Consider the following 26,962-nt stretch of genomic DNA (forward strand, 5'->3'; position numbering starts at 1 on the left):
ATACTGTACTGCCCTACACATTTGTAAAAATGCAAACGCTATTTGGGTTGGTCTTTCACAGTCCAATCCACTTCCTGTGTAGCTTGGAAGAATTTGGTAACTTGTGCCTCTGAGCATATGGTGAGTGGTGGCAACACCTGCCATCAGCCCAAATAACAGAAACAAGACATATGCTGTGCTGATCCTGTTTTAGCAGGTGAAATTGACCTGGGGGAGGGGCAGGAGCGGGAGGGGAGGATATTGGGTGGGTGGGCACTGGGCAGAGGAGAAGCCCCTTTCCTTTCCTTTGGAAAAATTGTGAACAGTATCATTTTTCAGTGTTTCCCCCACCTTTTTATTCTAAAGCAGACATCTATAACCAAAGCTGTCCCTGGCCACATCCACACCAGACCTTTGTTTCACTTTAGACAGTCATGGCTTCTCCCAAAGAATCCTGAGAAGTATAGTTAGTGAAGGGTGCTGAGAGTTGCTAGGAGATGCCTTGTTCCCCTCACAGAGCTTCAATCAGAGCGGATGACTGTAAAACCCCTCTGGCCACTGGAGTTTTGTGAGGAGAACAGGAGTCTCCTCTCAGCATCCTTCACAAACTTCACTTCCCAGGATTCTTTGGGGGAAACCATGACTGTCTAAAGTAAAATAAAGATCTGGTGTGGGTGTGGCCTCCTGATTAGGCAAACCCAGCAGCTGGGAGTCTGGCTTTTGGAACACTGACAGTTGGTTCTTACTGAGCATTACTGGCCTTATCAATGATAAGTTCAATGCTAAATTTCTTAAATTAATTAAAAATCAGCCAGGCATTTTTAAAACTTTTAAACTGCAGAAGATGAAGGTCAGAGTATGGAGCAAGGTCAGTCATAGGATTACAGGTACTCTGTGAACATGACTGATTTTCAATTAATTTCAACAGATTAGGAGAACTCTGACAGAAAAAAATCCAAAAGGAGTCTGGTTTTTCTCTCTCTCTGTTTACACTTTGAACTCTCAATTCTCTCTGACTGTTTTGTGTATCGCCATGAATATTTAGAGGGTTGTTAAGCAAGCGTTTCTGAATTCTTGACTTTAAATTTTGAAAGGTTTTGTTTTGAAATGAGCTTATGGGAAGCATCAAAATGGCATGGGGTGGTATTTTCAATTTAACATTGTGGAATGTGAAAAATCCATGCTGACTATAGTATACAGCCACAAGAGTGGCTGTATAATACATTAACCTTTAATGTATTGTTTCAATACATTATGAGCAGTAACTACTTAATAAACTATAAACTGGGGTGTTCTCTTAAGCAAGTAGTAGTCTGACATGAAATTGTCCACATTATTTTAAATTAATCAGATATTTATGGTACCTCAGATATTTTTCTAATAGAAAGCAAAACACATTTTTGTTGCTGCTAATACTTATCATTAATTTCAGAGTGTTATTGTTAATGATCCCTCACAGATAAGCCAATCATATAATGTATCGACTTATTTCTCCAATTAAATCATGAACGTATTTCCAGCCATTCTGTATAGAACAGGGAGACGGTACCTATAGTTCTCCAGATGTTGATGAACTGCAACTCTAAGCATCCCTGACTATTGGCCATGCTGGCTGGGGCTGATGGGAGTTGCAGTCCAACAACGTCTGGAGGGCCACCAGTTCTCCATTCCTAGTATAGGCAAATATTTCCAAAAAATCTGATAAAGTCAGCATGGTGTCTCCCATAGCCATTCTGCATTGAATTATATGCATGTTATGCTGTTACATACCACTGAAACAAGTTTTCCTTCAGGTTTTCTGGTATCAGCTCAGACTGAATTATACAGCCACTACTATAGTCAGAATGGATTTTTCACATTCCGCCATGTTAAATTGAAAATATTCCCCATGCCATTCTGCTTCCCATAAGTTAATTTCAAAGCAAAATCTTACAAGACTTATAGTCCTGAACTCAGAAACACTTGCTTAATAACCCTCTAGTTTTCATGTTGATACACAAAACACTCCAAAAGAATCCAGGCTCTAAAGCAGGGCCGGCTCCAGACATGCCGGGACCCTTGGGCATCAGCTTGGCCTGGGCCCCAGCGAATGCACGCACACACTCCTACCTGTCTTGCAGGGAGGAAGGTTCTTCTGCCCATCTGTTCGCTGGCTCCATCTCTCCTGTCTTTTGCTGCTGCGTGGGCTGCTACGCACACACATTGCTGCCATCAATCAAGATGGCGGTGGAGGCTTCAGCCCCTTAGGGAAGCCTTGGCCGCCATCTTGGTTAATGGCAGTCCGACACACGCAGCCCGCGCAACTGCAAAAGACAGAGATGGGTAGGTGGAGCCAGTGAACGGGGGGGGCGGAAGAAGCTCCCTCTCTGCGATCCACGGCAGCTACACTGGCACAGAGTCCTTCCCCACCCTATCAAGAGACCCCTCAGGGGCCTCTGTGACTCCAGGGGCCCTCAGCCAGGGCCCGACCTGGCCGCCCTTTGGGACCGGCCCTGCTCTAAACTCTTAAACATGAGTAAAAAAATGCAGACCCCTGTTAGACTTCTGTCAGTGGTCTCATAATTTGTTGAAATTAATTAAAAAATCAGCCATGTTCACAGAGTACGTTTAATCTTATTACTGACCTTGCCCCATGTTCTGACCTTCATCTTCTGCAGTTTAAAAGTTTAAAAAATGCATGGCTTGTTTTTAATTAATTGAAGAAAATTATCATTGGAGTCTATGATAGCGCGGGCATGCTCCGTCAGAACTGACTGTCAGTATTCTAAAAGCCAGACTAAGCGCTGTTTGGCTTGGCTAATCAGGGGCCACACCAGACATTTATTTCACTTTAAACAGTCATGGCTTTCCCCCAAGAATCCTGGGAAGTGTAGTTTGTGAAGGGTGTTGAGAATTGTTAGGAAACTCCTGTTCCCCTGACAGAGTGGCGAGAGTGATTTAACAGTCAGCCTCTCTTCCCAGAGAATTCTGGTGATTGTAGGTCTGGGAGGGGGAATAGGGCGTCTCCTAACAACTCTCAGCACCCTTCACAAACTACACTTCCCAGAATTCTTTGAGGGAAGCCATGACTGATTAAAATGGCATAAATGTCTAGTGTGGATGTGGCCAGGGACAGTTTTGGTTGAAATTTGGGTGGGGGACTACATGTGTCTGCTGTAGAATAAAAAGGTAGGGGAAACCTAGAAAAATAATGATATTGTTAACAATGTTTTCTTTTTGGAAAGGAAAGCAGCTTACCCTCTGCCCAGTGCCCACCTACCCAATCTCTTCCTCCTCCTCCCATCCACCCTCTACCTTCCTCCCTATCCCTAACCTTCTTCTCCTCCTCCTCCCCCTCCCTCCCTCTCCCACCATATGCTCAATGGCACATGTTGCCAACTTCTAAGCTACATAGGAAGTGGATTGGACTGTGAAAGACCAACCCAAATTGTGTTTACTTGTTGACAAATTTGTACAATATCTCAGAGAGGAGGTCAGGTCTCCTGCTCCCCTGGTGCATTCATTTAAGCTGGCTAATTTCACTGCTTTTAAAGTTTGATAGAAATAACTGTTGGCTATATATACGTTCTTAAATTGCGAGAGGGGGCCTGCCTATTAGTTAATATTAGATTAAATTCAATTCCAATCTTTATCTGGCATAGTACCCCACAAATCTCACTTTCTTTCTTACAAAAATTACTGTCTCATTTTGCAGTAAGGAATAGACTTACCACTCAGTTCTTTTATGTTTACAGCTCTGATTAATAGATCACACTGTTATTTTGTACAGAATTATATTTTGAATAAGAGCATACAAGATGTTTCTTATTTGGAGGCACTGAAAAATTGGTCTTCTACATCCCATTTTAATTACTGCTTTCTAAGAAGCGATAATGGCCATTCTCCACAAAATTTTCAACAGAGCAGAAACTACGTTTTGATATATTTGATTTATCTTAATTGTCAGGAATTCTTTGTGGAATGGGAGCCAGTTATTGTTTTTTGGACCTGGAGTACAAAGGACCCCAGGGTAACCTGAACTATGTACCTATTACTTATCTGCAAACCATCTTGGGCACTTTTTCATGCCCTTCTTTACCAACCTGACTGAACACTTAAGTCCATTGATTTCAATGGGCCTGCTCTGTGTACAGCTAACATACAATATCACTCCCTCAGTCTAACAGCAGGCCATTACTTGATTTCAGGATTTTAATTTTTTCCTTTCTTTTCCTTTGATCTTTCCCCCTAGATGAGTAACAAAAGGTCCAACAGCTTTCGCCAAGCCATCCTACAGGGAAACAGGAGGCTGTGCAGCAAGGCCCTGCTGGAGGAGACAGGACTGAACCTTTCCCAGCGGCTGATTCGCCATGTTGCGTATGAGACCTTGCCGCGCGAGATTGATCGAAAGTGGTATTATGACAGTTACACCTGCTGCCCTCCACCTTGGTTCATGATTGTCATCACCATTGTGGAGGCAAGTATCTTCCAGTGAACAAAGTGATTAAGGGAAAGTGTGTTTGGCTCTTCCAGATGGGGGTCACATCCTTCCAGCCTGGAAAATCAGGTCCACAACCTTGATAAGTGCCCCTGAATGCTCAGGTTGCAGCTATGGCTAGGATAGCCTTTTATCTTCTAAGATAGATAAGGGATCTACACTCCTTCCTTGATGACAGAACTGTGCCCTGTGTAATTCATGGTCTGGAATTCTCACACATAGGAGGACAATGTGGAGCTGTCTCTTGAAGACAACTTGGAAGCTTCCGTAGCTGCAGAGCTCTACTGACAAGGGTGGGCGGCACTGCAGTGGTGCTGCCAGAGCAGGACTTTGGAACAGAAGTTCAGGACCCCACTCAGCAGAATGAGCGGCGTGTGTGCATGTGTGTGTCCAAATGCAGCAGGGCTGGCTTAACATCTTTTGGAGTGAGGGAAGTAGTTCATATTACCATTTAGAGAGAGCAGCCCTAATTGCGCCATTGGATAGGAGGCAACTTATTAAACAGATTGTTGTTCATCTGCACTGGTTCCCTTTGTGTTTCCAAACTCAGTTTAAATGGCTGTTTTGTGACCTTTAAAGCCCTGCATATGATGATCCCAGGATATGCAGGAAAGTCCCTTATGAACCTTCCCAACCTTTAGGAACATTGGATGGGGCCTTGCTCTAAGTTCCTTAACTTTTAAGAGGAAAAATCTAGCACTGCTTAGTGGTAAAATTCAGAAGTGGTTCACCAGGTTGGGTTGAGCCTCTGCATTAGCTTCCCAGCAGGTAAAAGGTGGCAGGGAGGTTGGCACAGTGCAAATGCACTGGCAGGAGCACCGAATTGGCTCTGCTGGTGCATTTCCACTGCACCTTGCCCCCTCCATTCTGGTAAGCAGCAGCAACCTGCCCAACAAGAAGCTAGCATAGCAGCTCTGCCCCACCCAGCAATGCTGCTTCTGGTTTAATTGCAGTTGCAGAGCAACTTCTCTGTGGAGACCCACCAGACTTCTGGTGCTGTTAAAATATTTTGCAATTATTCAGAGACAACTAGACGTTACCAGGGGCATGGAGCTGGCAGTGTAAGATATAAGACAACAAGGCATGAATTTCCACATCCTCAGCTCTGACAACCAATAATGTGAGAGAGGATGGAAGAACATACAGCATGATGATGCCATGTCACAAGTTGTCTTGTACTAGATGTTGCCATGAAGAAGGGAGGAGGTGAGAGTGTGGAAGCAACTCCAAGGGTTGTATTCAACACTGCCAACAGAGTTCCATTTGTGCAACAGGACTTTTCCCTTGCTCTCTTCTTCCCTCATGTTTCCAAAATCAGCTCCAGAAGGTTCCCCGACCTTTGGAGCAGAGTTTTAGGTTGTGCAGGGGCTGTACAGAAGAGGAGGGGGAAGTTCTATTGCACAAGCGGAAGTCTGTTGTGTCTCTTGTAATATTTTGTTTAGCCCTTTAACTAGAGTCTTTTGGGGGAGGCTCAGTATTTTGCTAAAATTATCCTTTGGATCATTGTTTTAATTGCTCCAGGTTGAGCTATTTTAAAAACAGTGAGAGGTGTAGTGGAAAGGCAATTGCTGCATTTATATAAATAGGTTCTAGGTTTCAGGAACAAAACCTTTTTTACAAGAGTCTTGAGATACAAGGGTCACACTGGGAGTCTTTACACATGACCATAAAAATGCCTTTGAGCCCTTCACACATGTGCTATATCTGCATGTGATTAATGTGAGACAGAAAGTAGAAGAGAGATATTTAAAAATACGTATGTATCTTTTAGCCAGCGTTGATTTAACATTTGCATTATGAACCAATTTGAACAATAATCAGAATAAGCCTCCCATGTGGAAACACATTGTGCGGATCAAACAAAAGTTAGATTGAATCCTATTGAAAACAATGGAATGATATTCAGCATCAGTTTGAAAGAGGGCCTTTGTGCTTACAGATGTATGCACATAGGGCTTCTCCACAGGAGTGGAAACCCCAGGTAATCAGGTGTTCTGCTTCTGTGGAGGAGCTATGTGTGTGCACGTATACACATGTAGGCCCCCTTCCACACTGAATGCATACCTGTTGGGAATGTAGCCAGTGAGAGGGGTGGCATCAAGGGGTTGGAGGTAGCAGTGAAATCTCACTTCCTCCTCCACGTGTACAGCAAACATGGATGGATAAGGTCTAAACAGACCATTAGTCACAACTATCTTTGTACAACTAAGCTTTTATGCCTCCTTGTATATATATTTTCTCAACTGGATGCTTAAATTTATTTATTTATTTATTACATTTATATACTGCCCCATAACCGAAGCTCTCTGGGTGGTTTACAGCAATGGATTATAATTTACCTGTGCAATCTCCCTGCTTTCCTAGGTTGCCTTCTTTCTTTACAATGGAGTGGTACTAGATAGGTTTGTGCTGCAAGTCACCCATCCCTTATATTTGAAGAACTCATTGTTATATCATCCTCAGCTCCGTGCCCAGGCCTGGAGGTACCTCACCTACATATTCATGCATGCAGGGTGAGTTGTGAAGAAAATGCTGAATGTTTCATTTTTTGCATAACATTGGGGGGGGTGGAAGATGGGGGTCAGCACACGGCTAGTGTCACAGTCTCTGGCATCCTTGGGTGACTGCCGGGGGGGGGGGCTGGCAGGACCCATTGCTGATGCTTGCCCCACCCCCAAAAAAATCCAGCCTGGCACTCCAAGCAGCAGCAGTTAATTTTCAACAATGTCCGCAGTGTATTGGCACAAAACAGTAGTCCTCAGGCACCTGGCATTGCTTGAAAGACTGCTACTTGTTACTTCTGTCAGGTAACCCTGCCATGGTCCATTAGCAAAGGAGAGGTCCCACCAGAGGGCACTTTGCCCACAGACCCCTTAAACCTGGAGCTGGCCCTGAGTGGGCAAAGGGTGCATGTAGAGAAATGGATTCTTTAACTAAAACACTTCAAGTTGGGATGAATGCACACATGGTCCCAGGCTATGGTCTGAAGGCACATGAGGCCAACCAACTTGCTGACGCTAAAGGGGTCTATCCAGTGCCTGGCTGGGAGACTGCCTGGGAACCGCATGTATGTTGCCTTGGGTTTTATGATGAAGGAAAGATGGGGTGTAAATGTAAAAACTGAATTAATGAATGAATGAACGATGAAATATAAGAAATGAGATGCTACTGTGTTGAGTTGTTTTGGATGGGATGCCTTCAAACAGATTCCTACTCAAGCAATGACCTGGATCATGCAATAGTACTGTCTGTCTGTCTGTCTGTCAATCTAATCTAATCTAATCTAATCTAATCTAATCTAAATCTCTTGCCCTTCCTCCCAGTAGGAGCCATGGGTGGCAAACAAAATATCTTAAAAACATTTTTTTTAAAAAAAACTTTAAAACATATTAAAAAGCAATTCCAACACAGACACAGACTGGGATAAGGTATCTACTTAAAAGGCTTGTTGAAAGAGAAAGGTCTTCAGTAGATCCCAAAAATATAACAGAGATGGCACCTGTCTAATATTTAAGGGGAGAGAATTCCAAAGGGTAGGTGCCACTACACGAAAGGTCTGTTTCCTATGTTGTGCGGAATGGACCTCCTGATAAGAGTTTCTGCAGGAGGCCCTCACCTGCAGAGCGCAGTGATCGACTGGTTATATAAGGGATAAGACGGTCTTTCAGGTATCCTGGTCCCAAGCTGTATAGGGCCTTGTATACCAAAACCAGAACCTTGAACTTACCCAGTAGCTAATACGTAGCCAGTGCAATTCTTTCAGCAGCAGGGTGACATGTTGGTGATACCCTACCCCAGTGAGCACTCTCGCTGTCGCATTTTGCACCAGCTGCAGCTTCCGGACCAACCTCAAGGGCAGTGCCACATAGAGCACATTACAGTAATCCAGCCTGGAGGTTACTAGTGCATGGACAACAGTGGCTGGGCTATCTTGAAACAGCTGCAGCCATCTTACCAGCCGAAGCTGGTGAAAGGCACTCCTAGCCACTGAGGTCACCTGGGCCTCTAGTGACACGGAAGGAACAAGCACCCCCAGACTACAGACCTGCTCTTTCAGAGGGAGTTCGACCCCATCCAAAGGAGGCAGCTGACCAATTATCCAAACCCAGGAACCACCAAACCACAGCACCTGCATCTTGCTAGGATTCATGCTCAATTTATTGGCCCTCATCCAGTCCACCACCAAGTCCAGGCAACAGTCCAGGGCTTGCACAGCCTCTCCTGATTCAGATGTTACAGAGAAATAGAGCTGGATATCATCAGCATACTGCTGACACCCCACCCCAAATCTCCTGATGACCACTCCCAAGGGCTTCATATAGAAGCTAAACAGTATTGGGGACAAAATGGTACCCTGCAACACCCTACAGCACAACTGCCAGGGGGTTAAAAGACAATCGCCCAATGCTATTATCTGAAAAAGACCCTGGAGATAGAATTGGAACCACTGTAAAACTGTGCCTCCCGTACCCATCTCACCAAGTTGGCCCAGAAGGATACCATGGCCAATGGTATCACAAGCTGCTGTGAGAGATCAAGTAAGAATAACATGGTCTCACTCCCCCTGTCCTTCTCCCAATAAAGGTCATCCATCAGGGCGACCAAGGCCGATTCAGTCCCATAACCAGGCCTGAACCCAGACTGGAATAGGTCAAGCTAATCTGTTTCATCCCAGAGTACTTGCAATTGCTGTGCCACAACCCTCTCAATCACCTTCCCTAAAAAGAGGGTATTTGCGACTGGGCAGTAATAGTCACAAGCCAATGGGTCCAGGGTGGGCTTTTTCAGGAGCGGTCAGATCACCACCTCTTTCAGGACAGCTGGAACCACTCCCTCCCGCAACAATGTGTTGACCACACCCTGGATCCACTCGGTCAAACCCTGTTGGCAGCTTTAATAAGCCAAGAAGGGCAAGGGTGGAGAGGACATGCCTCTGGCTGTATCGTCGCAAGCACCTTGTCCACGTCGTCAGGCCGCATCAACTGAAACCAATCCCAAAAAGTTGCAGCAGACGTTGCACTGGACACCTCACTGGGAACTACAGCAGATGTAATGGGACATCAAGATTGCTATGGAGGCAAGCAACTTTACCCTCAAAGTGCCTTGCAAACAATTCACAGTGGGCCTCCAAAGGGTTTAAAACTCCCTTAAAAGAAATCCCCTCAGAGTTGCAATTCCATGTAGCCAGAAAGGAAGCACAGCAGCTGCAACTGATTCCATGTTAAAAACTAGTGGTGGTGGGGATGATGCAGCTAGTGAAGTTGCACCATATTTGAGAAAGGCAGTGTGCAGCTCCCCATTATTTGTAATTATCATTTTGGATTTCTAGGGCAAAATTTGAACCAAAAAGGCAGACGATTGTTTAAAGGTGCTAGTTTTGCGAGTTTGACTTACCCTTCAAAGACCATTGCCCAAAATTTATTTTAAAGACAACCCAGACCTACTCACACTTTAGTGCAGAGTAGGGCTTCTGCTCTGCCACTAATTCCCTGGGAGAATCCTGTTGTTCTTCAATGTCCATGAGATAGGTGTATTACACCCTTTCACCATTTTTAAAATGTTTTGAGATCTATGGATAAAGCTATGTTCTGTAGCAGCTGGTTTATATTAATTGCTGATCATAGGACATTAGGAGCAGAAGTTGAAGTAGGAAATACAGTATGGGTGGATCATTCTTGAATGCCTGATGATATCTATCTTTCTGTAACAGATTTGCAGGAATTTTACAAATTTTACTTGATTTCTAATGGTTGAAATAGTTGCTTCATGTGGCGGTGGGTCAGTGGGTAGGATTTTCATCGGCACCATAGCAGAAAGAAGGATGAAACACCCCATCCTTCTCCACCACAATCTTAATAATGCTCTCCACCCTACCCCCATGCAGTGACTATTTACATTTTAAAACCCATGCATGGTCATTGCTTTCATGCAGTCAACATTCAGTCTAGGTTTGCCCTAAGTACTATGGAATCTATTTGGATGAAAAGGCTTGGTTTTGTCCATAGAGACTGCAACGCATGTTGAAACCTTAAAAGAGTATAAGTGCTTAAAACTATGTTTCAGTATGCCTTCCTTATCCACAAAATGCTAACCTTTGCCGTGACAAGTATCTTGTTGCCATTAGTCTGTCATGTTGCCTGAAAAATGTGCTGAACCTTTTAATTATCACGTTTCTTTCACACCCTTGGCTGGTTTCCAAGGGAAACTCTGGGGAAGATACATAATCCAATGCCTCATATCTGTAACTATTAAGAGACTTAGCCAGTGTAGTCTTATTACTTTTTTGCAGTGGATTCTAAATCTTTTGCATGTGTAAACTATCAAACCTGCACACACATTTCCCACTTGAGATGCAATCCCTGCTGTATTTCTAATGTATATAATGGAATAGTTATCACAGTTAGGTAGCTAAAGCATCATTTACAGCCAATTTACTCTCAGATTATTTTCACCTTCAGAGAATAAAATAAATCTCAGGAAAAGTAATAATAATTCCTTTTTAAAAAAATAGTGAGACCATTATTCCTTCCCCCCCCCCCCCGCCCAAAGGCCAGCTAACACAAAAGTGGTGAAATCTATTGTCATACTTCCTGCTGTGACTTTGAAATGCTAATTTGATGCTCTTAATTTACTGTGTTCATCTGCTTTTTTTTAATGGGCATGTGTGACAGCCAGAAGGTATCTGAGAAGGCAGTTGTTAAGGGTGGTTGGCTGTGCTTCCTGAGAGCTCCCAAAAAGTGCTGTTTGTGTCTTGATCCACAGAGAAAAGCTTAATAAGAAACCAAAGCTGTAAATTTTAGCCTTCCACTTTAAAGCTGAGTGAACATTAATTATCTGTGGGGCCCACCCATTTGTATTGCTGCCATAACTAATGACTTGCATTGATTCTAAGGCCCGTTTGTTTGGTTGTGGAGAACGTGAACCCTTGATAAATCAATTATATTGTCATCTAAAGAATGACACTTTCAGAGCATGAGAAAGCTAATTATGTTTTATGGGTGCTTATTGACTATGGGACTCTGATGCTCTTGGCTGCAGTATAAGTTGGACTGAATGGAAAGCTTCTTGAGTCATTTTTAAAGAACAGGCATGCATCGAAACACTGAGGAATAGAATCTCCTAACCAAAATAAATCATTGTCCCACAAGAGACATTGTTTAAAAGAAAATTAAATTCTTTTTAGAAAACATTGGGCACCTTCCCATGACTTTTCCTGTGTGCTACCCTGCATCTAGCTCTATTTACTTCTGTATTGTTATCTTTTTCCAAATTGTGTTTTCTCCATGTTTTGTTTATTAATTCTAAACGGATTCCTGAGTACAAAGACACTTTTATGTTTGTTAACGTGAAGGTCAGTGATTTGTCTATGCTGGCTGTAATAGGTGAAAAAAGGTAGTAAATCGACACTGGTTAAGTTGTAACTACTTAAGTCCTTGCTTTGAGAGCCATTTTCTAGCTATCTAAAGCCCCATCTGCACTATCATTTTAAAGTAGTCTCATACCACTTTAAAGACTCATAGCTTCCCCCAAAGAATCCTGGGAACTGTAGTTTGTTAAGGGTGCTGAGAGTTGTTAGGAAACCCTTTTCCCCTCAGAGCTACAATTTTTGGAGTGGTTTAACAACCAATCATTTTTTTCCAGGGAATTCTGGGAACTGTAGCTCTGTGAGGAGAATAGGGGTCTCCAGGCCACATCAGTGGATGAGCTGAGGTTTGTACCAGTCTTCCAGGATATATCCAGTCAGCATGCTTACCAATATACTTTGCTAATTAACATGGTTTAAAGATGATTAAAACTGAATCACTATGTTTTTCTATGAGGGGTAATCAACCATTTAAAGTTAGATAGAATTAAACAAACAAAACCTGGCACTAAGACCTGCCTGGTGGCTTATTCATGCTCTACATACAAAGGTTTTGCACTTGTCTGTTAATAGCAAAGGAAAGTTAAAGTAATAAAAATAATGCTGTTTCCCTTTGCCCCAGGATAGAGCACCTTGGACTCAATGTTGTTCTTCAGCTTCTGGTTGGAGTCCCCCTTGAAATGGTACATGGTGCTGCAAGAATTGGATTTGTCTATGTTGCTGGAGTTATAGCAGGTGAGTCTCATGGCTGATAGCAAATAAATCTGATCGAGAAGGAAGAAGGTGCCCATTACTTGCCTTGCCTAGGAAGAGGCTTGTCATTTATCCTTGCTATTGTCATCATTTTAGCAGGAAGGGCACATTTCTGGAATTCTTGTTCTTATGCCGCCAGAATACTGTCCTTATCAACGATATGCGAGTGTTGCAGTAATTTAGAAAAATGACATGTTGTGGAAGTAAAATCTAGGCTACTCTATAGAGTTTGCAAAGGTGTGCAAATAGTTCTCTTTTGAAGATGCTGGGACAAGTTGAATGTTTCAGACAGCAGTGGCTCCTAATGGGCAGATCAGGTTCTGTTTCTCTCCAATTCTCATTTTTCTAGTCTTAAATTCAGTTCTGCTATTTCTACATCAGTTTGTGATTTTTTTTAAAAAAAAGGTCTTCACTTCGTCAGCATTTTAGTGTGCATTTCTTTTAATATATACATTGTCATGCAATTTGCCTAATATACACATTTTCAAACATTTCCTTCTAATATAATACAGGTCAATGTTCTTTTCACTAATATAATGCATTTTTATGTACGCTTTCCCCCTAATATATCGCATGCACTCCAATCTCCGAGCAGCGCTAGACTTCCTGGAGTTCCTGCACTTACCCAGGATTCGGTTTCCTTAGAATGAAGGCCAATGGAGGCTGTGGTGTCTTTATGTTATATGGTTTGTTTACACATATATACAACCTGAGACTAAGATGGAAGGGCTCAAGACATTAACACTCCAATAGGACTTGCTTCTCCGTTAGGTTTCTGGAGGACTTCCCAAAGCCAGGGCCTGGAGTTCAGCACACAGAGCAAGCCTTTCTGTGTCTTTCCAGCTTCCAGCCCCTCACCGGACTAATACAAAATCTTCCTCCTGCCCCAGCTGGGCAAGGGCTACACTTGTTCCTATGGCAACAGGAGTGCTCTGGACCACATCTTTGGACATGTAGATTGGCTACTCAACAGGCTCATTCACTCACAAAGAGACTGGCTTGGCCAGAACTATTAACTAATGAGAGGAACTGGTTTGACCAGTTCAGCACATCTCTTTCATACAAATTGCATCTCTACAGATAACAAAATCACAGGCTGAAAGAGATTCACAGACATCTTCCAGACCAACCACCCCCATCCTATAACAATATGCGTTTTTCATATACATTATTTAGTTGGACAACTGCGTCACAAGATTCAGAGAAGCGTGACTTTTGAATGATAGCTGTGTTTTGGTCCACTTACTGCTTCAGGAAGTGCAAATTGGGTTAGTTCCGTTTAAAATATGAACTGAATCAAATTTCTCCTCTATGCTTAGTTCCTGGTGGGGGCTCCCATCACTAGGAGGGCTGTCCTGTTCTACAGTTGCTGGATAAAAAAAGTATTTAGTTGGCTTTTAATGATTCTTTGCAAAATATGATGTAATGGAAACAAAAAAACAGTTGTGCTGTTCTTTTATTACTGGAGGTATTTGGTCATATATAGGGAAACTAAATCTAGCCCTGTTCAGGTATTTGCCTGAACATTCAAGGGTTTAAAATGAAGGCAGGAGCGTGCACACAAGTCCTGCCTCAACATCCCTGGGCAAGTGATCTCTTCAGATTTTTGCCTATTTAGTGTGCTTAGAAATCTCCCTGCAATTGGCAACTCTGTCTTGTCAGGGTTCCTGTTTGGCCGGAAGTTTCTTTTTTTTTTTTATCATTAATTTTTATTCAAAGTTTCAAAAAACAAAACAAAACAAAAACAAATTAATAACTAATACAATAAAATAAAATGTTGACTTCTAATTTGTCGCAGATCAGTTATAGGTCTATAGTATATAACAAACCTGTCTCTTAATATATTATAAAATCACTTTCCGCCAGTAGTTATCTTAATTAATCATCAAATCTCATTAACATCACTTTATTCTTTCCGCAAAAAGTCAAAGAGAGGTTTCCAGTCCTTGAGAAATATATCCATCGATTTTTCTCCAAATAAACATGTCGATTAATCCATCTCATCAAGTCTGCTAGGTCCAGTAGTTTCAATAGCCATTCTTCCATTATCAGTGTTAATTCCATCTTCCATCCTTGCATCCATAATGATCTTGCTGTCATAGTCATAGTCATATAATAAGAGTCTGATGGGAATTTCCTTCCTCACAAATATTTCCTTGCCATCAATTCTGAATGTGTTACTGAAATGTTGTTGTAAAGTCATATCACTGTTCCTCTTTTTTACGAAATGCACTAGCACATCTCTTGAGAATTTTTCCATTGTCACATATCTGTAATTAATTCTATAGATTTTCTCTATTTCAAGCTCCATCACATCATTCCAGTCCAGAAATTTTTTTGAAACATTGATAGCTTTATCTCTGATATCTTCATCAATTTCTTCAGGGACAACGCTGAATTCCAAACAGTAATCTTTATCTCTAAGGTCCATAAACTCCAAATCTTTTTCCAGTTCCACATTTGATATATCTGTTCCAATCTCCAGGACTTGCATCTTCCCTTTAATTTTTCTTTCTTCTTCTATTGCTTGTCTAATTATATCTTTGATCTCATCAACCTCCTCTCTCATAAAATCCCCTATTTCTTTCAGCTCCTGCTTCATTTTGCCAAATTCAATTTTCATCTCTTGTTTGCCATGTCTCAGTTTTTGTTTCGTTATCTCAATCTCATCCATTATTTTCTGAAACATATTTACTTCCAGGGTCTCAGCCACTTTCTTAATTGTCATTTTTAAAACCAAGAAGAAAAAAAACCCTTCGATTTCCAATATAGCACTATTCCCAAGCAAAGAGCAATTTATTTCTTTTTCCAGCAACCAAGGAGTTAATATTCCAACCCTGATGACATCATAATGTAGACAGCACAAACTGCCTTATCTCTTATGTGTCCAAGAATGCAAAACAAATTTAGTTCACAGCATCCAAATAGTTAGTGGCATAAAGAACAAGCAGATTCGTCAAAATGAAGTAGACCAGAAAAAATAGTCCCAGACATATAATACTCAAAAGTTCATATAAATCAAAAATTTTCTCCTCAGATTAGATATCTCTCATCCGTTTGTATCTTTATAATGCTCAATTCCAGTCCAGCTTTTTGCAATAAAAACAAAGATAAGCTATTTCGATTTCCTTCCACCTTAATTCCGTGTATAAAAGAGAAAAGTTATAACTCACCCAGGGATTCTTTACTGCTGATTCTTTTAACAAATCTCTTTTACTGCAGCAATTTAAGCCAAATGATAAGGATAGACAGAAGAATGCTTGCCTGTTAGAATCTGTTTTTCTTTGAAGAAAAGAAAAACGTCTCGCTTAATCAGTTTGAGCTTGCTTGAAATTCCCTGGCTCCAACGTTGCTGGCTGGTCCTTCGTTCATAGGCGATCCTAATGAATTCAAGTCCCCCAACAAACACAACGAAGCTTGTGGATGATCTCTTCGTTTCTCCCTTGCCTGGGAGAAAGTTTTTACCAGTCAAAAAAAACCTTTTGACTGGTTTTAAAACTGAAAAAGCTTCCTCTGAGACGAGAGCTCGTCTCAGAGGCAGGCACAAGCGAAGCAATCCTTCCCGGAAGTCTCTTGTTTGGCCGGAAGTTTCTAAGCTTGTTCAACCAAATGTTCTTAGAAACTTTCTTCAGACCTTTTCACTAAACATTTGAAAGCAGACCCTATGTGTCCAGGGACATTGGGGGCAGCAGGCCTTGCTCATGTGTTCCTGCCCCAGTTTTAAGCCAAGAGGGGACAGCGCTCTTGCACTCATTTCCATCTTGTGGGCTTCCCATGGGCACCTGGCTGGCCACTGTGAGAACAGGATGCTGGACTAGATGGGCCGCTTGCCTGATCCAACGGGCTTTTCTTATGTTAAGCTCTTGTGTGTTCAGGCAAGCACAAGTGAAGAGGTTTTCTGTTCATAGCTGAGCAAGCTGTAGTTGGTTTTCTTGGGGCCATATTTAATTCTCAGTTGAGCTGCACAATAACTGCAGGATCAGACATTACTATAAAAATTAAACATTAGTTATGGCGAGTTTCAGTTGTAGGGCCATAAATACAGCTGCCCTAGTTTGGGGACTTCCTACCCATTCTGTTTTCCATGTGAGAGATTTCCTGAGATTAAAAGTACCTCAGGATTTATTTTTTAATCCATATATCCAATTTGGCTTCACGTCTGTTTACTGCAGTGTCAGTAGTCAGCCAAACGTTTTTGGTTAGGGCCCAACAAGGCAGCTTGCCAATAATCAGTGAATCTATGAGATGGTAGATCCTCATGGACTGATTGATCTTTATACTTGTACTGCTTTTGTTATTTGCAACTTTCACTTCTGCAGTTTGAAGGTGAAGAAAGCTGGCTTAGTGATAGATCAAGTTCAAATTATAACAAAGAGGGGAGAACAAGAGGCAGCTAAAGAACAGGAAAACTCATAGGACAGCTGGGACACTGATTGGCAGGTTTAGCTTTTATTCCCTCTCCCCTTTCCCTATGCAACAAGTTTTGCTACAACAAACAAATTTCCTATAAATGAACAAATAAATCTGCAATAGAACTAAGCCTTACTGAGCAGTAAAAAAAACCCAGATATTCTCTGCCATGGGAAAGGACATGGAGATGGGAAGCATAAATGTTATAATTTGATTAGAAAGCAGAAAGGTGGTGGTCTGTATATACATTTGAATTAAGGTCCTTGTCAATATATCTGGAGCGTCTCATCCCATGACTAACATAGCAGGCGATGGTGGTGGGAGTCTGTACAGAAATAGCAATCTAGATTCTTTTATGTTAGTATTCCATGGCTGTGTACACACTTGCCCTTTCATAGTGCAAAAGTGTAGTTTTTCTCACTATGGTATAGATTGTGTGTGGACTAGGTAGAAAAAACAAGAACCCATTCTCCATTGGCTCTGGAATAAAATGTCATGTGTACACAGCCTATGAGAGTATTGTTATATATATTTTTGGCAACCTGATATAGCTGAAGCACAGTTATACCAAGTCAGGCCCCATCTTCAGTATGCATTTAAAGCAGTATCATACCACTTTAAAGAGTCATGGCCTTCCCCACAAGATTCCTGGGAACTGTAGTCTGTTAAAGGTGCTGAGAGTTGTTAGGAGACCCCTATTCCCCTCACAGAGCTACAATTTCTGGAGTGGTTTAGCAATCAATCCTTCCCAGGGAACTCTAGAAACTGTAGCTTTATGAGGGGAATAGGGGCTTCCTAACAACTCTCAGCATTTTTATCAAACTACATTTCCCAGGATCCTTTGGAGGAAGCCATGACTGTTTAAAGTGGCATGATGCTGGGTTAAATGCATACTGCACATGGGGCCTCAGTAAGAACTAGGCCTGAAATGAGGCCTACATGTGTATAACTGTGTTTGCTTACGTCTCCCATTCCCCCTCTTTCCCTGTTGTTTGTCATTCTCTTCCCTTTCCATTCTCAGCACCTTTGACCATCAGCATTTAGACAGTAACTTAGATGGGGAACGTTTGTTTGTTTGTTTTGCTTTTGTTATTCTGCAAAGTGCCTCATATGCTCATGCATATATTTGGTTTTGGTTTTTCATGTTTGTCTAGCACTTTGCGTGTCTGATTTACAACCAGCACCTTCCTCCATCCATCCTACATATTCTGCCTCTTGTCAGCTGATTCCCCCCATCCCTGTTAACTATGCCAGACTGTGGGAAGAAACTGCGAAAAATAAAAAAAGCAGGATGTGGGGTGTATCACCTTCTCATTAAAAGGATGGAGCGGGTCTTAAAAGAACATGCCAAGAAAGATCACAGGCAGAAAATACCTCTTTGCTTCCAGCCAATTACTTCACAGTATGTGAGTGGAAATATTTTCTTTAATGGTTTCAAATTGTTCATAGCAGAGAGAGAGAAAGGGATAGGTGCCACCAACAGTACTGTGGATAGAAGTATAACACAACTATAAATATACAGAACATGCATGATTCTTAACTGGCTTTTTATACAGGGGCACATCTCATGTGTCCGGTCTAATTCTCTTCCTTTTGCCTGTCTTTGCTGTTAAAGTGACAGGGCAGAGAATGGATGCTCAGCAGAGACTCAGGCCTTCTCACACAGGTCTCCATTAAACATTGAAAACCATGACAGAGGAAAAGATGCAACTTGGATTGGAGAAACTGCAGGTGGAGGAGAGCTCTTAACTCCCTCTCCACTGGCTACTTCTCCTTTGGATCCTCCACTTTCCCAGTTTTTCATGGGGCAAACAAACATCAGGAAACATCAGCTTGCGAAAAGTGGCCAGAGGAAGAAAGTGAAGAGGAGAAACAGGGAATGGTTCTTCTGGGAGGGTATTCCACATCTAAGGCACAACCATTGTAAAGGTTCTCGTATTGGTAGCTACCTGCCTGTCTCACCTCATTTTGCAGGGGAGGGCACCTGGAGAATCTGCCTCTGCAAATTAACTTAGGGTCTAGCAAGTATATATGGGAGGGAACAATCCATTCAGTTACATGGCCTGAAGCTACGGGAGGATGCAAATGCAATCAGAAGGATGGGTGAGTAGGGGTGCTTTTCTACCCCCACCCCATAGGAGAAAAGATACAGGTCCCTGTATTTTTTCCCCTGTCGGGAGAAAAACAGCTGGGGGGGGGGACGTAAATGTGCATGTATACCCAGTTTCTCCCCAAGTTTCTTGAAGCTTCAGGGAAGGGGTGCCACCATGTTTTTTTTCTCCATAAGCAAAATGTGTTTGGCTTTGAAAGCTGGGCTGACCCAATCCTCTCTCTCTCTCTCTCTCTTCCCCCCCCAAGTAGAAGACCTGACACTGTCTCTCCCCCCCCCAAAGTAGGAGACCTGACACAGTGTCTCTCTTCCAGACAGGCACTTCCCAGCGTGATCAGTGGAAGCCGATCCATTAGGGCAAAAGGGACACTGCCCCACCCAGCTCACTCTATCTTTAACCAGTCACTACCTGCCTGCCTTCTTTCCTACAACCAGTCCAGGTCGTACAACACTGCCTGTCAGCTTCGTTCTCCTTAATCACATGGTTGTCCTTGAAGAACTTAGCAGGGAGGAGGAGGAGAAAACTAGTTGGCTGTACCTGTCATTGGCTCTAGCTTTGCTTGCTCTCAGTCTCTCTGCCTTCTGCCCTACCAGGTCCAAGGGGCACCAGCCATTACTGTGAGCAATGAAACTGCAGTAGTTGGAGGCAAGGAACATGGGTGGAGATTGGAAGGGGAGAGCCAGACAAGTTCAAAATCTGGTTTTATCTTTTTTCTTTGCTTTCCCTTTTCTCTCCCCGGCATGAACGTAATGTCACCTTTGACTCTGTGTGCCATCCCTGCAATTGCTTACTTTCAACCTTTCATATGAATGGAAACTCTGCAGCCTAGCCCAGCCAGCATGTGGCTGGGAGCAAGTGAAGATGCTGTGGCTGCAGTAGGAAATGCCACTGTCATTGCTCTATCCATTTGATGTCTGAAGCTGCTAACTTACAACCACTTGCTTTTTTTACATGGAGAGCCCTAATGAGGAAGATACATCTTTCGATTTCTGATAAAATACAGGCTTGATGCAGCAATTAGGTCTGAGAGAACATAATTCTTCTCCCAGCAAGGGTACCTACTTTGATTTGGAATGTACCTGCATGCGTGACTTGAGCACCTATTGGTTCCCCACACAGAAAAAAAAATTAGCTTAATCAAGATGACTGAATGGACAAGGAAATGCTAACTAGAACCTCTGGGCCATCAGCATGGGAATTACCCAAGTGCCTGCTTGATATTTTTATCTATGCAAGATGACTGGAAAGCCTTATGTAGGAGAAGAGGTACCATGGGCATGAAAGCAGTGTCCCTTTCCTTATGTGCACTGTATCTTCTGGTTATCATTTTACATGCTTTTGGATCTGAGCAAGATACAAATAAATGAAATTATATTTAGCACCACACCATAGATGATTTATTCATATCCTGCTTCATAGAATCAGAGCTGAAAGTTACTATAAAGGTCATTTAGTCCAACCCCCTGCTTACTGCAGGATCTGCAATGCAGGATGCAACTGCAGTATTCCTGGCAGTTGATGGTCCAGCCTCTACTTAAAGACTTCCACCAAAGCAGAGCCTATCACTTCTCAAGGCAGTCTGTTCCACTGTTGAACAACTCTTACCATTTGGAAATTTCTCCTAATGTTCAACTGAAATCTGCTTTTCTGCATTTTCCACTCATTGGTCCCAGTCCTGCCCTCTGGAGCTTGTGGGCTTCTGATTGAGCACTGTGGGAAATAGGATATAATGTTTCAAGGAAAAGCTTCTGTTTAGTACAGTTGGCTATCAGCATTCTTCTTCCAAGCAACAAAATTTTAAGAACTGCCTTGCTGAATCACACAAAGGCTCTCATAACCCAGCATTCCGTTTTTGAGCCTGAGGCTTCAAGGAAGCTCACAAGCAAGGCACAGAGGAAATGGTGATGTCTGTCTCCTGTTGTTGATCCCTGGTCACAGTGCTTCTGAACATGGATGTTCCACTTAGCTACAGCCATTGGCAGTCCTATCCTCTGTGGATTTCTTTAACACTTTTCAAAAGCCACCTGCAGGAAAATGATTGTTTCTATATTGGAAAAAAATGCTTTTCCTACGTGGGTGTCAGACACATGGAACCCTTGCAATAACTGAGTAACAAGAGTACATTTAATATTCAGTAAAATAATAATCTGTAAATGCCCTTTTCCCCAGAATGTCATGTGCAAAAAAAGGGAGAGAAGATCATCTTTTTGTGTTTAGTAGAGTTTTGTGATAAAAGTTTATTTTGTCTTTCTCTAAGGTTCCTTGGCGGTGTCTATTGCTGATATGACTGCACCTGTTGTGGGCTCATCTGGAGGGGTGTATGCCCTCATATCTGCCCACCTAGCCAATATAGTAATGGTAAGTGCTGGAATAGATAGTGATGCAATTTAGGTTTGAGACCAGGAAGTGCCATTCATTGGACATGGGGTCCTCTGTGTCATAGCTGAATTGTTATTTTGAATCCAATCTGCTCAGTTATTATCAATATCCTGATTGTGTTTCTTACTTTCTTTTCATTAAGCTTTTGCTGATTGTCAGTAGCTGTACTGGCTACACCAATCTGCCTTTGCATAAATATATTGTTGCGCGCCTCCCCAATCTCCAAGTGATGAGATTTCCAGGGTCCCTGAGCTCATCCAGGGTTTGGTTACCTTTGGGAAGAAGGTCAGTGGAGACTGCAGTGTCTTTACAAAATATGGTTTATTATTTACACACATTCCAACCTGAGCTTATGATGGAGGGGTTCAAGGCATCAGCAGTCCAATATCCAACTTTTCCATCTGGGTTGCAGGAGGCATCCTAAAGCCATGGTGCAGAGGGATAGCCTCTCTGCCTGCCTCCAGCCCCAGCCATTCTCTAGACACTTCTAAAAACACTCAAAGCACATACCTCTGCTAGCTGCCAGGAGGGGGGGAAGGCTCTCCTGAAGAGTTTCAATAACAAAAGGATCTTCCTGGCTCATTCACCAGTTGCTGGGCACCTGAAAGACCCATTAGCAACCTGGCCATGCTATTAGCTTAGCAAAAGACTCATCTGACCAGCAGAGCGAGTTCCTCATTCCAAGGCACAGGATTCTAAATCAGAGGTTGGAAGAGGATCCACAGGGATCATCCATTCCAACCCCAAACTCATCACAATATGCATCATAGATTAAAACTGCATATATCCTTGTCTGAGCGTGTGTGCACTGCAGAGTGACCATAACTCACTGCAGAGCTGTATGTTTTTGGGTACAAGTTGACTTCCAGAAGTCTCCTGCTTTTGACAATGTTCTGTTTAGGAATAAACCATGGGAACAGATTAGCAGACAAAATTATGTAGATCTATTATCACCATATGTCTATTTAAAATTATTTTTGGGGATCACGCACACACACACACACGTAACTTAAAGTGGCATATGGTATTCTCATCTCCCATCCACATACTGGCTAAGGGAAACATACAATCCACAAAAACTTGTGGCATAATAACTGTGGTAGTTTAAAATGCCACAAGACTCTGTGTTGTCCATACTTGGCTGTAGAACTCACATTGCCTGGTCCTGGCATCCGAAACAAAACAAAACATCCTCACTTAATGTTGATGAGGGGAATTCTTCTGTAATGAAGATGATGCTTTGTATTTGCCACTATATCAGATTAATGTCAATACTAATCTTTTTTCGTTGTGCTTTGTTTTTGCTTACTTGTGGGAGAAAAGGGTTTGTTGGAATCTTTTTGCTTCCCTTCTTGCCTTTGGGTAACTGCAAGAAATAAAAATGTCATCGGCTATAGAATGAAATGTTCCTGGAAATAAATAAGTGAAGAGCAAGCAATAAGGCATTTCACCCGACGGGAAGTAATAGGGGGGGAAATAAACTAAATAAAGATGCATGAAAATGAAGAGTGGAGGAGAAAATGCAATATTTAATAGCAACACCCTGAGCCTTCTGACTGCGTTACTTATCTCTGTGGAGAACTGAGCAAAAAGAAATTAGTTTAGAAGGAAAAAAAACAAAGATTTTTTTTCCACAGCTGGAATAATTTATAGACAAAGCCCATGCACACCATAAGACGTAGATAGGCACATTCACTGGCAATTTAACTCACTGCCTGAATCATTAGCCTGACGGCGTGTCTGCCTAGGGGTCTTTGAGACTTGTCAGATTCATTTCCAGGGCACATTCACACCCCACCATAGTCCATAGATGCTGGCGCTCTTCTGTTCTGCTCTACATATGAAGGTGGTGGTGACCATTAAGAGCCATGTGGTTTGTATGACCATGGGTGATGTCAGTCCAAATCTCATCACATCACATCCTGCCTGCATCTTAAAGATGCACTCCTTGGAGAATGGATGCTGCCATGCAGGCACATTCTGGATGCGATTTCCATGAGTATTTGTATTAATATTTTAAGATATGCAGCGACTTAACAGAATATTCACAACTTGAGCATAACAACAGCCTGTCATGGTTGTTGGAAGAATTCAAAACGTTTTCTCAGCATCAGCTATAACATCTGAAATTCATTCTTCATTTGTGTTCTTTCCAAAGCAAATAAGTGTGTCACCAGAAATTCTGACCATTCTCAGTTTAATAAAATATGTTTTGTTTTGTTTGGATAATTGTGATGTCCCAGATTCAGGTAATTCACCAACTTCTTACATTTGTCATTTTACTTTCCAGAGTCAAGTTGAACATGCTTTAGCTGCAGCTATAGGCACTGAATAAAATCCTTTTTTACAACATCTTGAAAAGTAAAGGGAAATCCTGTAAACAAAAAACTGCTTCAGTACATGCATGTACAACCTCTACCAGTATTTGAGAGCAGCTCCACTCCACGTGAATATAAGTCCCCTTTCTGTTACATCATTTCCAGCAAATACTCCTGATCTCATAATCTTTTTAATCTACATCAGATATAAACATATCTAGAAAAAATATATTAAGAATCCTCCATTATCATGCTAACAGAGGATAACCCACAAATACTGCCAAATGTTTTTATTCAAATATAGACCAGCTCCTATCCCCACTTTTAGCTAATGTCTTTGCAGTTGAAGTTTATCATCTCTATATACTATAGTTTTGTAAGCCTGTAACCTGTCACACTGCTGTTCACTTGGCCACAGATAGGTGGCTCTGCAGATTACAGTGTAACTGAGCCATGCTGGACCCAAGGCTGTGGAGGAGGAGAAGGAAGGAAGGAAGGAAGGAAGGAAGGAAGGAAGGAAGGAAGGAAGGTGGATGGATGAGATCCAGTGGAGACCAGGGAGTGAGCGTGTAGCAGTGGGCAGCAGCAGTCTGGCCAACCCACAGACCCATTTCATGGGAGGCCTTGACATCACTTCTGCAAGGCCTCCCTTTCGTGCGGGTTATGTGTTGGATTGGGGGGAAGGAATGTTACGATACATGCTGTTGGGAACCTGAGTGTAAACTTGCCACCCACATGTCCCATGAAACACACCTCCTTGAGAGGAGGGGGATCTTTTGCTAGGGATAAAACAAGTGCTTTGCCCTGAAGTATACCTAAATGGTGCACGTATAACCCAAGAAATGCAGGTCCAAACCAAAATAAAGCAAAGTTTGATTTTATTGAGAGAATGAGAAGAATAGCATTACAAAATTACTGGGTGCGTGGCAGCTTAATCATTAATATCTTAACTCATTCATACTTTAAACTAAAGAGATCAAAGGACCATATTACTATAAAGAGTGACAGGTAGGAGAGATTACCTATCCTAGGCCCAGGAGTGGGCAGTTGAATACAGCTTGAGTGATGTGTAAGAGCTCTAACCCGAAGTCAGGAAGTAATCGCTTAGGCTCAAGGTTTGCACCGAGACATAGACTCCCTCCCTGGTTTTCTCCCTGCAGTCCTGCCTTGAGAGCGTTGTCTTAGAGTGTGTCTACATGTGTTGGAGCTCAGATCGTCATTTTTTTCCTTCCTAGATTCAAGCCTCTTTTTAACACACTCTTTCTCTCTCACCCCCCTGCAAAGGTGGGGTCTCTGGGTATGAGGTGATTTCATGTGTGGCTATGTATGTGTGTTTCTTACTGACATTGAGAAACTCAGGCTACTTTCTAATGAACAATGGGATTATTCTGCTAGACGTGAGGGAACTCTGCCAAGGAGAAGATAACATGTATTCCAATTGCTCTTAGTTATTTTAGTTACCTTCAAAATGGCCTTATTGTCCTTTTTCACAGTACCTCAGGATTGCACAACGAGTCACACAGAAGGGGTGTGGGGTAGGAATTCTAGTTGGCAGGCTTCAGGCCTTGCACCTCATAACAGGAAGGCGGCTGGATGCACAACCCAGCGGAGAATGAGAGAGCAAGCGGGCGGCAGCCAGGCAGCCTGCTGACCTGCGTCATGGGAGGCCTTGGCATCGCTACCCTGAAGCCTCTCTTTGCTCCAGGCCATTGGAGGGGAAGGAAGGAGAGCAAGCAAGACTGGGCAGAGAGTGGGGGGAGGGGGAGTTGCCTTGGTGACCTGAAGGAGGGGGACGTGCTTTGATGACCAGGGACAGGGGGCCTTGGTGACCTGGAAGGGAGGGGGAGATGCCTTGGTGACATGAGAGAGGGGGAGGTGCCTTAGTGACCCAGGAGATGGGGAGGGGTTGGCATGCAAAGCACACTGGGGCACACCTCCTAGTAGAACATGAAAGTATCCCCCACCTCACCAGTTTTATGAAAAACTTGTTCCTCAAAGACAGTTGTCCTATGTCTGCCCTTTTTTATTTGAGTGATCAGAAACAGATATATTTTTGTAAAATCCAAATCTTATTCTTAATACCATCAAATCCAGTATCAAAGAGGGGACCTTTTCCAATGTTGAAAAAGTAACTTGTCCCTTGTGACATGAAAGTTCTGGTAACCAGTTTTAATTGAGTCCCACAGTGACATTTGTCTTCCAAACCATATCTGCCTACTTTGCTGTGTATTAATTCTGGTAGACAGGCCGATAAGCAAACAGATGATAGTGTTCAATCAGGTCTGGCTTCTATATAAATTTTCACACAGAATTTTAAAAAAATTTCAAACGTATGTGGAAATGGGGCAAACCAAATTTAAGATTGGAAAAATGAGAAACTGAAATTGGTAGATTCATACATCCCAAACTGAATTCAATGCTTAGACTTCCCATTAGTCAACCGCTGTGGCTAAGGATCAGCTCACCTGCCAACCAATCCCTTTAGCTATTGTTCAGAGCCATGTGACACATTCAGAATCTCCTTATAATGTTCGTGCTGTTCATCTGCACATTTTGTAGGCATCCGTTGGGGAGTCTTTAGAGATCAACAAAAGCAGGAAGGGCTCACAAAAAAGCACGTCATTTGTTTATCTGTCTTATCCTCAGATTCCCTGGGGACTTTTAATAAGAGACACCTGCAACTGAACAACGAATTACATTCCAACTGTATTAACCTGCCTCCACAGAAGGAGGGAGATTAGAACTGTCCTCTCAGGGGAAAGAAGAAGAAAAAGTGAGGCGATTTGGATGAAGTTATAAAACTGTCAGGGCTTGGACAGTAAAAAAGGAAATTGTAGAACCCATCAAAGGTACTTAAGTGTGTGTGTATCATGTCATATACAGTATGAAATAGATGTAATACACACACACACAGTGCACGTAAACTTCATTGATTTTTTCATCTCCGTGTTCTTAAACTCAGATTGATTAAACTGCAATATTTTGCTTGGTTAGCCCTCACATCTCACCCAGTCTTCGATCATAAAGGAAAAATGAGTCTACCACAGGCAAGCCAGAGACTTTTAAATCTTTATGAAATGTATTATAAAAAAACTCTGGAGTGGTCAGTGATTGTCACATCTGCATTACTAGCTTTTTTCTTTAGCCAGGGCTGTTTCAATGTAATCTATGC

At 42.4% G+C, this 26,962-nt stretch overlaps 1 protein-coding gene across 6 annotated transcripts in view; it reads left to right on the forward strand.

The window, feature by feature from the left end:
* Window positions 1-26,962, forward strand: part of RHBDL3 (rhomboid like 3) — a 196,510-nt gene that overhangs the window by 146,521 nt on the left and 23,027 nt on the right. For all 6 annotated transcript variants that reach the window (XM_061615375.1, XM_061615378.1, XM_061615377.1 and 3 more), the window contains 4 exons: window positions 4,211-4,435; window positions 6,821-6,969; window positions 12,442-12,554; window positions 21,351-21,451. In XM_061615375.1, coding sequence (XP_061471359.1) covers window positions 4,211-4,435; window positions 6,821-6,969; window positions 12,442-12,554; window positions 21,351-21,451 — 588 coding nt within the window. The remainder of the gene's footprint in view (window positions 1-4,210; window positions 4,436-6,820; window positions 6,970-12,441; window positions 12,555-21,350; window positions 21,452-26,962) is intronic.

The sequence above is a fragment of the Rhineura floridana genome, chromosome 3 (genome assembly GCF_030035675.1).
Source record: "Rhineura floridana isolate rRhiFlo1 chromosome 3, rRhiFlo1.hap2, whole genome shotgun sequence".
In the NCBI taxonomy this organism is placed as follows: domain Eukaryota; kingdom Metazoa; phylum Chordata; class Lepidosauria; order Squamata; family Rhineuridae; genus Rhineura; species Rhineura floridana.